At 41.9% G+C, this 15,564-nt stretch overlaps 1 protein-coding gene across 3 annotated transcripts in view; it reads right to left on the reverse strand.

Annotated features, from left to right (window-relative positions):
• Window positions 1–12,060, reverse strand: part of CPPED1 (calcineurin like phosphoesterase domain containing 1) — a 105,466-nt gene extending 93,406 nt beyond the window's left edge. For all 3 annotated transcript variants that reach the window (XM_075069265.1, XM_032773938.2, XM_032773929.2), the window contains exon 1: window positions 11,896–12,060. In XM_075069265.1, coding sequence (XP_074925366.1) covers window positions 11,896–11,959 — 64 coding nt within the window. In that variant the 5' untranslated portion in view covers window positions 11,960–12,060. The remainder of the gene's footprint in view (window positions 1–11,895) is intronic.
• Window positions 12,061–15,564: the final 3,504 nt, after the last annotated feature.

The raw sequence follows: 15,564 nt of genomic DNA on the forward strand, positions 1-15,564 counted from the left end.
CTCAGAACTTCATCCTTCCAAAGTAGCTACACTGATTTCTAGGCAACCTACAGCACGTCAGTTTTTTCAGATAAGCCCTTAAAAATCAAAAACAAATTTCAAAAGATTAGGTTCCTAAACCCAAAGTTAGCCAACTAAATAAATGGCCTGAATTGGGGATCCTTTAGGAGGAAACACTTTAAAAAAATTGTTTAACAACATTGAAACTCAAACACAGACTGGCAAAAGTAACTGCTCTTCTTAATGCATGCCATTCCACTTTCCTCTCCTTCAACAGCAAAAGCAAGAGATATCAGGATCAGTTCTGAGTTATTAACAACTGCCATTAGCGCCACATCTCTTTGCCAAATGTAGGTTCCTACATTTCATTTAATTTAAAATGTAATTGTTAAATAAAACAATTTATAGTCAGCTAACATCTATCAATTCATACAGTCATCGTCCTCTTGTATATTAATAATACCTCTAAATCTCACATTTTACAGACTGAAAACCTTTATCCATTAGTTTTTAAATCTGAAATGCAACCTTTAACATTTGCAAATTAGAAACTCATTCAGACAGGTTTTTATTCAGAGAAGTGAAATGATCCATCAATCCATCTGTTTTCTATAGAATCCTTTTGGAACTGGCTGAATGACACAACATAATTTAGGTTTTTATTTCATGTGTCTTGCATGGAAAATGAGAAATACGACTGTCATAAAAATCAGTTTATGTGCTGCATCGAAGACATTGTTTAGGCAGAGAAATCAACTTAAAAAAATCTAAGTGAAAAGCTATAAAGATGAGTTAAGGAAGCCTGCATCTCTGAGGGTTCTCACTCAGCAGACATGTTCCGTGACTTAGTAAGGAAAAGGAGGGTTTAGAAAAGCTATCCAATTTGGAGGAGTAAGCAGCTTTCCAAGGTCAGGCTGTCTGGTGCTGCTTGCTCCTGCTCAAAGTTTCTCCATTCTGCTACGCAATGAAAACAGACCAGATTCCTCTCAGTTTTCACTGCTGCAAGTGAGAACTCTGTAGCCAGCTGTGAAACTGATAAGAACCAAGTCAGTTTCACTGCTGCTCTGGAAAGCTCCACACAATACAGGAGACAAGCACTACAGGAGAATACAAAAGTGGAGTCTCTGGGAAAAGTAGAGTATAAGGCACCCCATCAGAAACGCTCATGCAGCAGCACGGAGGAACAAGGAGAAAGTACTTCTCTCTTCCAGAAGCTAGAGAAGGCTGAGGGCTTCAATATTATCAAACACATACTAAACAGAGGTTTACACACAAAAATGAACCACCTGAACAGGGTCAACGAAAGAATCCCAGCACCCACCCCTTTTTAAACAACTTGAGCTACCCAGTTGGCTCATCACCTGATTACTGTCCCTGACAACAAGGACATCTACTTTTTTCATACTAATTGGTTACTGGCTAGTAAATTTAGTCCTCTACCTTATACGTGTATGAAAGTTCCCATGACTTAAATGTACATATATTGGTGTGAGTGATGTGGGGATACATTAGAAAAGAGAAGTTCAGTATACAAAGAGATTCTATGAGGAGAAGTGGCAGAAGAACTTACAATGGAGAAAGGGAAAGAGACACGGGAATGGAAGGATTGCTAATGAACAGAGGAAAGAGAAACTGAAATGATGTAGGAAAAGTTACACCATCACCTATCATAAGAAAGAAAAAAGAAGAAATTGAGTGACACTAGGAAAGGGAAGAAGATACATCAAAACTGAGAGTTGCAATAAGCAGGGATGGGCAAAGAGTATTTGGTTAATATACTGTTTGATTAAATTATTCAACAATGCCACGGAAAACAGTCAGCTATATTTTTGTGGTATTAGCTCAGCTATGCAGTAAACAACAACAATGAAGATCAATACATAATATATTCAAACACTTTTCTGCTATTTGATCAGTCCAAGTAGTAAGTTCCTTTTTCAGAAAAATAAGGCTTATTTACACACAGCTCCACCAGTTTACTAATTCTTAATTGATACTTGGTGCAATTTTAAACCAATTTGGTTACACTAATGCAAAAGGCTGTATATTGGTTTAAACCAGCTTTATTATACTGTATCTTAAATTGATTAGGAACAGATTTAAGATAATCCAAGATAAATCACTCTTTACACACAGTTTGCACCAGTTTAGTGTAAACCTCTGCAAAACCCTGTGTAAAGAAAGGTTATTCATAAATAAAATGTTCATAGACAAAATTACAATTAGATACTGCACAGCAGTTTTGTACTTCAAAACTGCAATGGCTTTTTTGAGAGTGTGCAGGTATCACTCTAGCCAGGTGTTTTAGTCCTCAATGCTAGTGGAGGTCAGGTACATTCTTCATACCCCTTTGGGTAGGTTATATAATCACAAACACAAGGGTTATTCAAAGGGCGAGCATCAAATGACTAGAGATTCCACCTCAGTGAGCATCCTTTCCATCTTAGTTGAAACATCATATAATTTAGCAGAGTCCAGAGAATTAAAAATTGGCTCGCCATCTCCATGGTGGCTGTAATGCTACAGTCTCAAATAAGGCCAATGTCTGAACAATGTACTGCAACATCACTAATTCCTAATTCCGACATGTAGTCATGAGAAACAGATATAATAGCTTCTCCACAAACATGTGTCAGGTGCGGGGGAAAAAAAAAAAGTAAAAAAAAGCTTTTAACTGAGTTTTAATCAATAAGGAGGAGGAGGATACACTTCTGTTTCCAGAAGCTAGATTATTCTTAGTGTTCCACATTTTCAGTTTTTACCAATTTTCACCAAAATTACTAGGGTTTTTGTTTTTGTTTTTTTAATTAAAGGAGTTCAGTTTTAACTGATTTACACCAGTTTAAATCAATCCACTCAATTTTTTTTGGATATTTATTTTTGTTAAACACTCATGCTTTACATGATTGCTGTTTCCTGCAGCTCTGAGATTGAAACAGTTTCTCAGTGTAAAACACAGAGCACAGGATGGAAGTCAGGGGAAAAAAAAAATAAAACAATGTTAATATCGCAGTACGACTGGCTCACAAGGAGACACTGCCAGCCTATTTTTTTGCATCTGTTTAGTGCAGCACTGAATGTAATCAATCAATCAATCCTCCATAGATAAAGAGAAGGTAAATGTGGGACAAAAATGAAAACGTGTGCCTGAAAACCAACAAGAAAATCAGTACTTAAAAATTTTCAAGAAAAGAAAAGACCGGAGTGAAGAGGACGCATTGTGCTGCAATTACTGCAGCATTGAGGTGAGTGCTCATGCTGACAGAATAAAGGAGCATGTTGAAAGCAAGCAACACAAGTAGCTTAAAGAAGGAAGTGAGCTTTGGGATAAGCACTCAATATCAGGACCTTCACCAGGGTTTTAATGAAAGAGAGGACAGAGCATAATTGTGTCAATGAATGTGTGCGCGCTCTTTGTTTCGCCAGACAACCACTGTTAATTGCAGAGGAATCTATTGGTGACTTTGTGCAACAATGCTGTCCACCAGCAAAAACCCCTTCTGAATGCAGACAACCTCACTCATAAATATCTGAAAGAAATGATACTTTAGTATCTAAACTGACAGAATGAACTGATGGAAATGTGATGTCTAGTCTGATTTTTGATGAGTCTCCTGATGCTCTGGACTATCCAATTCTTGGCCTTTTGTTTTAGTTTTTTTATTTCTTATTTTTTATTTATTTTTATCTTATTTTTATTGTGCTGATGTGACACAGTAGTAATCGACGTGTTTGAGATGTACCAACTAACTTGGTACAATGTGGCCACAACTAACACAGATTTGGCTTCCTTCATGGCTAAATTTCCATAGGAGATTAAACTCCATCAGAATCCGGAGTTGCTACACATTACCTGTTCCGCTCATCTGATTAACGTTGTGCTGTCAGCAGCTACTGGTACAGAAGAAATGAAAGATGTGAAATCTTGCACCATTAGGTTTTTGGCCATTTTTAAGCATGCAAACAAGTTGAAGGCTTTGTTTTACACAGTGTGAGACAAGTGCAGAGCTGACTGCTGATTACCTACCCCTGTTGTGCCACATCGGCTGATGAGCTTTTACTTTACTGACTGTCATGTAAATAATGTGTGAACTGCGCTAATGAAGCTCCGACCTAGATTATCCTGAGTTTGCTGTTTCTAAAGTAGAAACACTGACGAATCTAGCAAATAACCAGAACGACCTCCAGAATCTGTGCACCAAGGTAATATTCATCACTGAAAACTTGGAATCACTGTGTAACACACAGAAAACACTGGCGTTTTCTCCAACTACTGCCAACACGTTTGCAAATACAGATGTTTACCAAAAAAGCATTCAAAACCTTCAACACAATGCTTAGCAAGACCTGGGAGATGACTATGACCTGTAATCTGAACCCTGAAGCATTTGATGACAAAGATTCTTTTTGGAATGTCATTTAGGTGTTTCATCCCTTTCTCAAGAGGAATTCTGCATCCAGAATGTTTCAATCATTTGCCACGGACAATGAAATTTCAAATCTGGAAGGGGAAAGGGAATTTACTACTTTCATGAACTTGCCTAACCCTGAGAATGCAAAACTGGATGTGCTGGCTTTTTGGAACAATCATCAAGACACGCTTTCCAACTTCAGCAAAGTGGCATGGCAAGCTCTGAGTGTACCCCTGGATCTATTAATACAGAGAGCACCTTTTCAAAGTTGGACTACTTTCAAGACAGCAAGAGGCTTAACATAAGTGAGGATACTTGGAAGAAAATTATGTGAGCATACGCAAAACAAGCTACCTGCCTGCCCTGGCCCCACACAGAAGCAGCCATTGCAGCTCCGCAGCTGGAGGTCTCCTTCTGTGCACTGCTCCTGCCTGCAAGCACCACCACCGCAGTTCCCATTGGCTGAGACATGGAAGCTGTGGCCAATGGGAGCTGCGGGGGCAGTGCTTTCAGAGAGGGGCAGCGCATGCAGCCATGTGCCTTCTGGGCTCCCCACCCAGGGGCGGCAGGAGCACGTTGGCCCCTTCCAGGCACGGCATCGGGCCGGGATAGGTAGGGAGCCTGCCTTAGTGGCAGCCATGCTGCACCACCAACTGGGAGTCACTGGAGGTAAGTGCTGTCCAGCAGGAGGCTGCACCCCAATCCCCTGCCCCACCTTCCAGAGTCTGCACCCTGTACCTCCTCCTGCACCTCAACCCACTGCCCCAGGCTTAGCCCAGAGCCCCCTCCCACACTGCAAACCCCTTGTCCCAAGCTGTGAGCCATCACCCCCTCCCAAACCCTTGCTCCAGCCTGGTGAAAGTGAGTGAGGTTGGGGGAGAGCAAACGATGGAGAGTGGGGGGGGAAAGAGTGAGCGGGGCAGGGCTTTGGGGAAGGGGTGAGGTAGATCCTGGGTTGCCCTTAAATTCAAAAAGTGATCTTGGGTGTAAAGAGGTTGAACACTGTAGTATATCATTTATAATTTCCTGTTCAATTCTAAAAACTTCTCACTAATTATAACTTTAAAAAATGCTGCCATTATTGCTTCTATGAGCAGGTACAAAGACTTATTTCATCCATCAAGCAAACCACCAGAAGACAGATGGTTATTTAACAAAGTCTTGCTTTAGCAACCACCATAGAATGTAGGTAAGAGGCTTTTGCTTCTTGGCCAAGGTAAACTGTCCCATGACCTTCTGCTGAAAAAAAAAAGTTTCTTATATATATGTTCACAATATGCATTAGCAAAATACAAAGATTTAAAATATACTTATTGTCTAAGTATCTGATAACCTGATTATTTTAAGAAAAACAGCTTTGCTTGCACTGAGTACTGTGAAAGGCTGACCTCTTTCCACTGGATTTTCCATTCCTTTTCATCTTCACCCCCAAATTTTAACATTTAAGCCCATTATATAAAACATGGACTTGTTAGAAAAAAGTTTTTTAAAAGGCTTGAAGGGGCGTGCAATATGTTATGGCAAAGTGAAATCATGGTGCATTAGTCAAAACCGACCTAATTGTTGTGAAATTCAGAGTTGGCTCGGAGAAGTGTGTATTTCCCTAGATGAGACATACAAATTAATTTTTATATAGAATCCATCATCCAAAGCATCACAAAACTTGCTAGCAAAGTGGAAATAGTGGCTGGGACTTTAACAACTGTGATATTCATCACCTTTGGGAAGAGGTAGGAAAAAAAAGCTAGTTCTTAAATAATCTTTAAATAAATTGAGGTGGTCTTAATGTTGTTAAAATTAAGCATTTCTTATTTAACTGGCAATTGTAGAATAGTTTATTCTAAACATAAAGTGTGTTGAGGACTTTTTAAAGCCTCAGTTACTACACCTCTACCTCGATATAACGCTGTCCTTGGGAGCCAAAAAATCTTTCCGCATTATTGGTGAAACTGTGTTATATCGAACTTGCTTTGATCCGCAGTGTGCAGCCCCGCCCCCCTGGAGCACTGCTTTACCGTGTTATATCCGAATTTGTGTTATATCAGGTCGCGTTATATCGGGTAGAGGTTTTATTTTTATATATATGGCTTTTCTTAAATGATTATCTACAATATAGAGATTTTATTACACAAGCATAAACATGGGCATCTGGCAGAACTTTCTGCAAAAGTCACTTGCAATAAAGAGTTTCAAGATAGTAACAAAAAATTCCTTTCCCTTAACATGCTTCTTTCTACTCCACAAATTAGCGTCTGCTTGCCAGTACTGCCACTTGTACAATCACTTCTCAGTTTTCAACTGTATAGGAAGCAGGCAAAATAATCTTTCCTATTCCTTCAAATCCTTTGCCCTTAGAAGTTCTGCTGCGCTTCTACAGAGCTATGGCTAGGCCTCTACCAAATTCACAGCTGTGAAAAACACATCAGACCATGAAATCTGGTCTCCCTCTGTGAAATCTGGTCTTCTGTGCGCTTTTACCCTATACTATACAGATTTCATGGGGAAGACCAGCGTTTCTCAAACTGGGGGTCCTGATCCAAAAGGGAGTTGCGGGGGGGGGGAGGTGTTGTAACGTTATTTTAGGGGGGTTGCAGTATTGCCACCCTTACTTCAGCCACCCAGCTCTGAAGGCAGCACAGAAGAGAAGCAGCTGTTGGCTAGACACCTAGCTCTGAAGGCAGCGCTCCACGAGCAGCAGTACAGAAGTAATGATGGCAATACCATACCATGTTACCCTTACGTCTGTGCTGCTGCTTTCAGAGCTGGGCAGCCGGAGAGTGGCATCTGCTGACTGAAGGCCCAGCTTTGCAGGCAGCAGCGCAGAAGTAAAGGTGACAATACCATTGTGGCACTGCACCCCACTCTTCATAGTGATATTATGATGATATGGTTGTAGCATAATTATGATGCATTTTATACAGGTAAATCTGTGAGGCGTCATTGGAAAATTTAAAATTTGTTGAATACGATTATCCCATTTGTATACATGTATCATTTCTGTATCTGAAGTTATGAACATTGATTGTGTATCTGTATTTCAAATGTAGTTACAGCTAGGTAATGCCCACTAGACAAGATGCTTTCAGTCTAGATAGATGGTTGGGAAGGGCCTATTCAGGGCAATGAGTCAGTAGGGAGAACAACAGGCCTCAGGAGAAGCTTATCTTTCACCTGGTGAGCCTTCTTGAGAACCCTAGGACAGCCTGAGAGTGATGGCTGGTATGACTCTACAAGGACATGTGACCAGGCCACATGATGCTGGACTCCATCTTGGGATGTCAGTATTTTTCCACAAACTGGTCTGGGAACTAAGCTTTGGAACAAAGGGTTCATGCCATTCGCAAGAGTTATATAAGGCAGGGAGTGACATCATCTGTGGTTCTTCGCTCTCCACACAAAGGGACCCCTGGAAACAGCTGAGGAACAAAGACTGAACTGGAAGGAGTGCTGGATCCAGGCTAAAGGGATTTCTAGCCTGTGTATAAAGACTTGAGAAACCCAAGCTGTAAAGCTAATGCAGCTTGTGCCTTAAGAATCTGCAGCCTGCTTGTATCATCTCTTAGGGTGAGACTCTGCTAATTTGTATGCAATCTATCAAGTATATTAATCTTAGTTTCCATTTTTTTTTATTTGCTAGGTAATCTGCCTTAATCTGTTGCTATCACTTTATCTTAATAGTTAATAAACTTATTTCTGTTTTAATCTAAACCAGTGGGCTTTGACTGGAGTGGTTGGGGAAAATCTTTCCTTGGTTATAACTGTGCATTGTTCTCTTCACATTGAGAGAGGGGCAGACTGGGTATTAAACCCATATACTGGCCAGATTTGATGAGGGCAGGACAGGACAGTACTGCTCTGGGGTCCCAGGCTAGGAAGCTGGTGGTTAGAGAGCCTATGTATAACTGCAGCTGAGTATGCACCTACATGTGAATGTGCAGGTTGGAAGGCTTTGCAGCTCGTCACAGCAGTAGTGCGAGAGGGAGCCCAGGCTGGTGGGTCAGGGGGCTCAGAGGTAACCCACCTCCAGGTGGCACCCCAGGGGGAACCCATGACGACCATACCATGCCATTAACTTTTGTGCTGCTGCTGGCAGCAGCTCTGCCTTCAAAGCTGGGCTCCTTGTCAGGAGCCACTGCTCTCCAGCTCAGAAGGCAGTGGTGCCAGCTTTAAATGGCGCCAGATTTAAGTAGCTGAAATCATGAAATTTACAATTTTTAAAATCCAATGACCATGAAATTGACCAAAGTGAATGGTGAATTTGGTAGGGCCCTAGCTATGGCATTAGATAAGTACAATCACATTTTCAAACGGCACTATACAATTCCAAAACAATTGTTTACAATAAACTGTATTGGACAAACCAAGTATTTAAAAATGTGTGATTTATTTGGCAAAATTAGTTGTCTAAACTACTATAGAGGCCCAAGCATCTTAACTGAAACACTACAACTGTTCTAAACAATGAGGAATTTGGGGCACAATTTCAAGTGGGTAGAGGGAATTTGGAGGAAAATGTGTAAAAAAACCCAAGCCTAAGGTCAATACACATCCATTTACAACTAACAGTGTGAAAGCTGAGTATACAAAAAATTCTAGGATAGAATGCAGAAGGAGTGGATTAGCAAAAGAAACAATAAGAAAAGGAAATGAGGCCCATAGGTAGTGTTTTCATGTTTTTTGAAGAAATATTGTGCCAGAATAATATTACAGGTGAGAGGCATCTCAAAGTAGTTGAGAGATTCGTGAACAGAATGTCGTCTGTGGAACAGATTAACAACAAAGACATTTGGGAACCCCAGCCCAAACGTGAACAAATAGTTTTCATTTTCAGATGGAAGAATCTTGGGCCAATAGAGCCTGGGATCTGCATTTTCCAGCACTTTATTTATTACTAAAACATTTCTTCCATTGAACTTTAGTCTGTTCTTTTGAAAAAGGCTAAATCTAGTACAAGGAAACATCACAGCTAGAGGTGGCAGATGAACACTGACCACAAGTTTGTAAGTCCAAACCAATACTGGTTTGCAAAAAGATGATTTTATTGGAGGTATTTGAAGACTATCAAGTTCCCAGATGATATGAGGCAAAAAGAAAACACTTGTAAAGAATGTGGTTTGGGACACTTTTGCTTGTTGCTCTTCTCATACAACTATATTTCATTAAGTTTTTGGATCTAGTTTTGTTCAGCAATGTTTTCGCTGTTACTTGCTATTCCTTCCTTGAGATTTCACTATACAGCTGATGTAACCAGGGGGCTGGTATATTACCTGTTCCAAGAACGCTAAGTGCTTTGTTCCAAACCAACAAGCCCATCCGTAACTAATAGGCTGCCAGAATGAGTTAACATGCATTTCACAGGCTTAAAATTGGTGATTTTTTTTTTTTAATTTGGCAGTAAGACAGACCAAATATTTCCACCGAACACTAAGAAGGCAAGAAAATATGACAAAATGTTGCCTGGTGCTTTGTGCCCTTATTCCTCTAGCCACCTCAGCAAACCAATTCAAGAACAAATAGAGAGATAAAATCTACACCTTTTCTACATCTGACTTTAAAGATATATTAAATCAATCTTAGTTTATGGCTAGGTTAACAACCTGGGACTAGGTGTAATTATGAAAGCTGACATAATGGTAATCTTAAACTCATACATCAAGACATAAACTGATCATCACCCAGACCACTTACGAAGAATTAAGCAAAAAAGAACAGGAGTACTGTGGCACCTTAGAGACTAACAAATTTATTTGAGCATAAGCTGTCTGTAAGCAAGGACTGGCCTGCCTCCCAAGATCTGTGAGAGTGATGGATCATCCTTCAGGATAGGTTGTAGAGCCTTGGTGGTGCACTGGACATCTTCAGTCCTCAACTAAAACCTCTCCAGTGCACCACCAAGGATCTACAACCTATCCTGAAGGACGATCCATCACTCTCACAGATCTTGGGAGACAGGCCACCCTTGCTTACAGACAGCCCCCCAACCTGAAGCAAATTCTCACCCATAACCACAGACCACACAACAAAAACACTAACCCAGGAACCTATTCTTGCAACAAAGCCCGTTGGCAACTCTCTCCACATATCTATTCAGGAAGCACCATCACAGGACTTAATCACATCAGCCACACTATCAGAGGCTCTTTCACCTGCCTATCTACCCATGTGATATATGCCATCATGTGCCAGCAATGCCCTTCTGCCATGTACATTGACCAAACCAGACAAGTCTCTATGTAAAAGAATAAACAGACACAAATCAGACGTCAAGAATTATAATATTAAAAATACAGCCGGAGAACACTTCAATCTCCCTGGTCACTCGATTACAGACCTAAAAGTCGCAACATTACAACAAAAAAACTTCAAAAACAGACTCCAATGAGAGATTGCTGAATTGGAATTAATTTGCAAAATGGACACCATTAAATTAGGCTTAAATAAAGACTGTGAGTGGATGGGTCATTACACAAAGTAGAACTATTTCACCATGTTTTTTTCCCCCCCCCCCCCCCCCGGAGTTCCTCACTTCCTGTCAACTGGTGCAAATGGACCATTTTGATTACCACTACAAAAAGTTTCTCTCTCTCCTGCTGGTAATAGCTCACCTTAACTTATCACTCTCGTTAGAGCATGTACGGTAACACCCATTGTTTCACATTATCTGTGTGCGTGCGTATGTGTACACACACACATCCCTAAAGCTTCTGCTCAAATAAATTTGTTAGGCTCTAAGGTGCCACAAGTACTCCTATTCTTTTTGTGGCTACAGACTAACACGGCTGCTACTCTGAAAGAATCAAGAGTTACTAGGAAGTGGAATGAATGGGCCAGGGCAGTCAACAGCCTCAAACACAGCAGCCATGAACTACCGGTGGGAGGCAACCTCATAGACTTAGTGGCCAACTCTGTTTCATATTTGGCATTTGCTATTATGGACTGATGTTTGTGTTTTACAGAGTTAATCACTGAGCACTGCAGTAAGGGGAGCAGGCCAATGGGAACCGGAGTCATCACTGGAAGTTCACAGTTGAAGGACACCACAGACTGCGGAGTCTCCGCGGGGGCGGGAGTGTACGTGGAGCGCCCTCAGCCACAGTTGCCCACAGCGCCCTCCTGCTGCGCACTGGCTGTGGCGGGCGGGGGCTGCCAGGGACGCCTCCACCGCGGCTTGCGAGGACAGTGACCCTTCCCACAATGCCCCACAGCAACGGCGCGACCGGAGCGCCGCGGTCCCACAGTCCCCGCTAGAGCCTTGACCCCGCAGCCAAGGCACTTGCGCGCTCCCCTAGACCCTCGCCCCCGCCTCTGGCTCCCCCAGCCTCCCGCCAGACGGGGCCCGCGCATCTCCTGTTCTGTCCCTCCAAAGCCTGGTAGCGCCGGTGACGAGAGCCCGGCTGAAACTCGCGCCCCTCGCACAAACGTTCCGCCAGGTGCCGAGTTCCAGCCGCCTCCCTTCCCCGTGCTGGGCCAGGCGGCCGCGTACCTTCGCGAAACGCGCTCAGCGTCCTGCCCCGGGCTCTAAGAAACACGTCCCGCGCCTCGGCCATAGCGTCCGCCTAAGCGCAGCCGAGTCCCGAAACCCCAGGCGGCTGCTCCGCTGCAGACTGGGGAAACCCGGGATCCGGCGCTGGGCCGGGCCGACGGGGAGGGGAGGGGAGGGGAGGGCCCGCCACCGCACGCGGGGCGGGGCTGAGGGGGGCACGGAACGAGATGAAGGGAGAGGGCTCGTGGCCAGGAGGGTAAAGGGTGGAATGTAGCCCCTGAGGGGCAGGCGAGGCAGTTAGGGTGACCAGATGTCCCGACTTTATAGGGACAGTCCTGATTTTGGGTCTTTTCCTTATATAGGCTCCTATTACCCCCCCTCCTGATTTTTCACACGTGCTGTCTGGTCACCCTAGAGGCAGCACCACTGGGGCGGGCAGTTTTGCACTTTGCTCAGCCGTTTTCAGCACCATGTCATGGCACAGAGTGAAAACACGTGTGCCCTGAGCTGATATCACCCCTGCAAACTTTTGCAGGGAGGCAGCCAGAGTGCAGAGCTGCAGTGCCTGGGCCCAGCTAGATGGCTCTCGTGTGAAAGCCAAAACGTGGGTCTGTGAGACAGGAACTGAATCTGCCCCCACTATAGTCTGTCTTTTAAATTAAAATATAAAAGCATCTGGGAGTTTCTGTGGTTCAACTGTCTCCTTATTTGTGAAACACTGTGAATCTGTTTCTCCCTAACAGCACTGGCGGGCAAAGTAACAACAATAGCTTCGTGTTCATGCTGTCTTTAAAGACTCTTTTTTAGGTCTGTTCATGGTTCCCTTTTCTCTTAACATTTTTTTTATTCAAGATGCTCTACAAAGGATTTGTTTAAATTTTTTGTTTTTAAAACCAAAGGCACAACCTCTCTCACTCTGACCCCCCCGTATTCACCTTCTGCTCTTCCTCACCCCATTCCAAAATCCAAGTCCTCTGATAAGTCTTGCTTGTAATGACTCCATTGTGCTTTCCTGGAGGCCTTAGGAATTGTACAGCACAGTGGAGAGCAGCCACAGCCAGCAACCCCACATTTTTCTTTGAACTCAACAGCAGATTAAGTAGTCACACAAAGACTGAGAGGGAGTTCTTTTTGTATGTGCTGTGTCCAAACTGATGGTGGATAGTGTATAAACACCCAGTAAGACATTCCCTGCCCTGAAGAGCTTTAGAAGCTGAATAGACAAGACAGACAAAAGTTGGGAAGGGAAACAAAGGTAGAGAAAGGGGAAGTGACTTGTTCAAGGTCATCTAGCAGGACTGCAGTAAAGATGGGAATAGAATCCAGGTCTGCTAAGACTTGGTCTAGTGCTATATACAGTAGACTACACACTCTACAGCAGTGGCTCTCAACCTTTCTGGAGTCTGATTTGTCTTGCATACCTGCCTCCCCAAGTTTCACCTCACTTAAAAACTACTTGCTTATAAAATCAGACAAAAGTGTCACAGCACACAATTACTGAAAAATTGCTTACTTTTTCATTTTTACCACATAATTATAAATCATCTGGAACATAAATATTGTACTTACATTTCTGTGTAACAAGTCAATATCTGTATGATATTTTAGTTTTTACTGATTTCCCTACTGCTTTTTATGTAGCCAGCTGTAAAACCAGACAAATATGTAGATAAGTTGAAGTACCCCCGGAAGACTTCTGCATATCTCCAACGGTACATGTACTCCAGGTTGAGAACCCCTGCTCTACAGTATGAATTCTTAACCATTAGAAAGTTGTGGAAAATTCAGTTTCTAATCTTTCCAATATCAATTGCTGCAATTTAAGGTATAATTCTATGCACTCCTGAGAAATTTAAATAAAGCACTAATACAACAAGTAATTTTTAAATTCACTAACTTCTGATGAGGAGTAGTTCAAAAATATATTGAAAAAAGCTGCTTGCCTACTCTCAGTGAAGGAAGCAATCATATTGCAAGAATGGAGGAATATTAAAGGTGAAAAGAACAGAGAGGTCTAGACTGAGGAATTAAAGTTACAAAACAGACAGATGCACATTTGAAGTTAAAGCCATTCTAATCTTATACATAGACTAGAATGACTATGTGCCATCTGGAATTCAGAGAATCCAGTGAATGCTGGGGGTGTAAACAACACACACAGGATTATCAGCATCTGTTTCTGATGTGTCCTGATATATACACAAGTCCTTGAGGGAAAAGTTAGACAAAATAAGGGAAATAAAACTTGATATACAAAGGACCACATCTTTGTGTTTGTTAAGGGGCAATATGGATTTAGAAGGATTAGCTAAATAAGGAATATTAATAAAATCTGATTTTAAAACTATACTATTCAAAACACCATAAACTTGCAGCAACCCTACAATAAGAGAATGGATTACAGCCCTAACAGTTATAACTAGAGGCCTACTTATTTCACATTCCTGTGAAATTGTGATCTATGGGATCAACAACAAAATTAACCTTCAAAATAAAAATATGAATTAGTCATAAAATATGCTGCAAAACTTGTGATTGCCACAATGCAAAAACAATTGTCTATATCATGCAATATTATTCCAGTCATCACAGTGGATAGTTGCATGACGTAGACTAAGGTGAGCACAGCAGTCATTACAGTAGATTGTTGATTGAGAGCATGTCAACATTTATGATGATAAGTGAGCACAAACAGGTTGAGTGAAAGGATTGTTGTTGTATATAAAGATGGCTGACAAATCAAAAAAAGCAAAGAACATTTCAGCTTTGGTTAGTGTGAAGCAGTACCCATGGAGAACCTTATATGTAGTAAGGTTCAGGTGGTAAATTGTTTTGTTCATCTTACAATGTGACTCTGGATTTGTTCAGAAAAAACATAATTGGTTGCCATTTTGAGTCTGAATTGCATATTAAAGAAAAAGCACGTACAGAGGCTACAGGTCAGAACAAAAAACAAGCGACAGTGTCCATGATGTTTACAAGAATGATTGAAAGTAGTCTGTGGGGGGGGGGGGGGGGGGGGAAATGATACAATGGAGCTAGTGGAGGCTTTCAAGGCTGCTAACATACCTTTAGGGGGAAGTAAGGGGATAATCCAAAACTAAGGGAATACTTCAGAAAGCATGTAACAAATGGTGGCAGTTTCAAGTGTGCAAACAACTGTCACCAAGATTATCTAACAGAAGTAATTGCGAAGCACCTTCAGTTTACAAAATCTGTGCTGGCAGAATATGATTCAATTTCAATTGTTGCTGACAAAGCAACAGATGCATAGGATAAGTACATACTCCACATTTTATTCAGACCTGCAGCTGGAAAGACAACTATGCTGTTTTCCTAACAGACTATTCAGCTCAAGTCAGTAAATTTTTCAGCTGTATCACAAGCTGTAGTAAAGGCTGGTGTAAACTAAGGGTTAGATTTCAGCAAGGTCTCAGCATTTCTCTGACAATGTAATGTACATGTGCAAAGCTCTCTCTGGTGTACTACAAGGAATGATGCCCAATACAGTTCATGTTACCTGTAATGCACACATTCTTTCAATGGCCAGTGATATCTGGCATACACATTTTCCTGTTCTCGGTATAGTGGTTTCTTCTTTTAAAAAGGATATTCAAGCATTGTCCAAGCCATAAACTACAACTCAAGGTGTCCATGGAGCTAACCAAA

This window comes from Chelonoidis abingdonii, chromosome 9, assembly GCF_003597395.2.
Source record: "Chelonoidis abingdonii isolate Lonesome George chromosome 9, CheloAbing_2.0, whole genome shotgun sequence".
Taxonomy (NCBI): domain Eukaryota; kingdom Metazoa; phylum Chordata; order Testudines; family Testudinidae; genus Chelonoidis; species Chelonoidis abingdonii.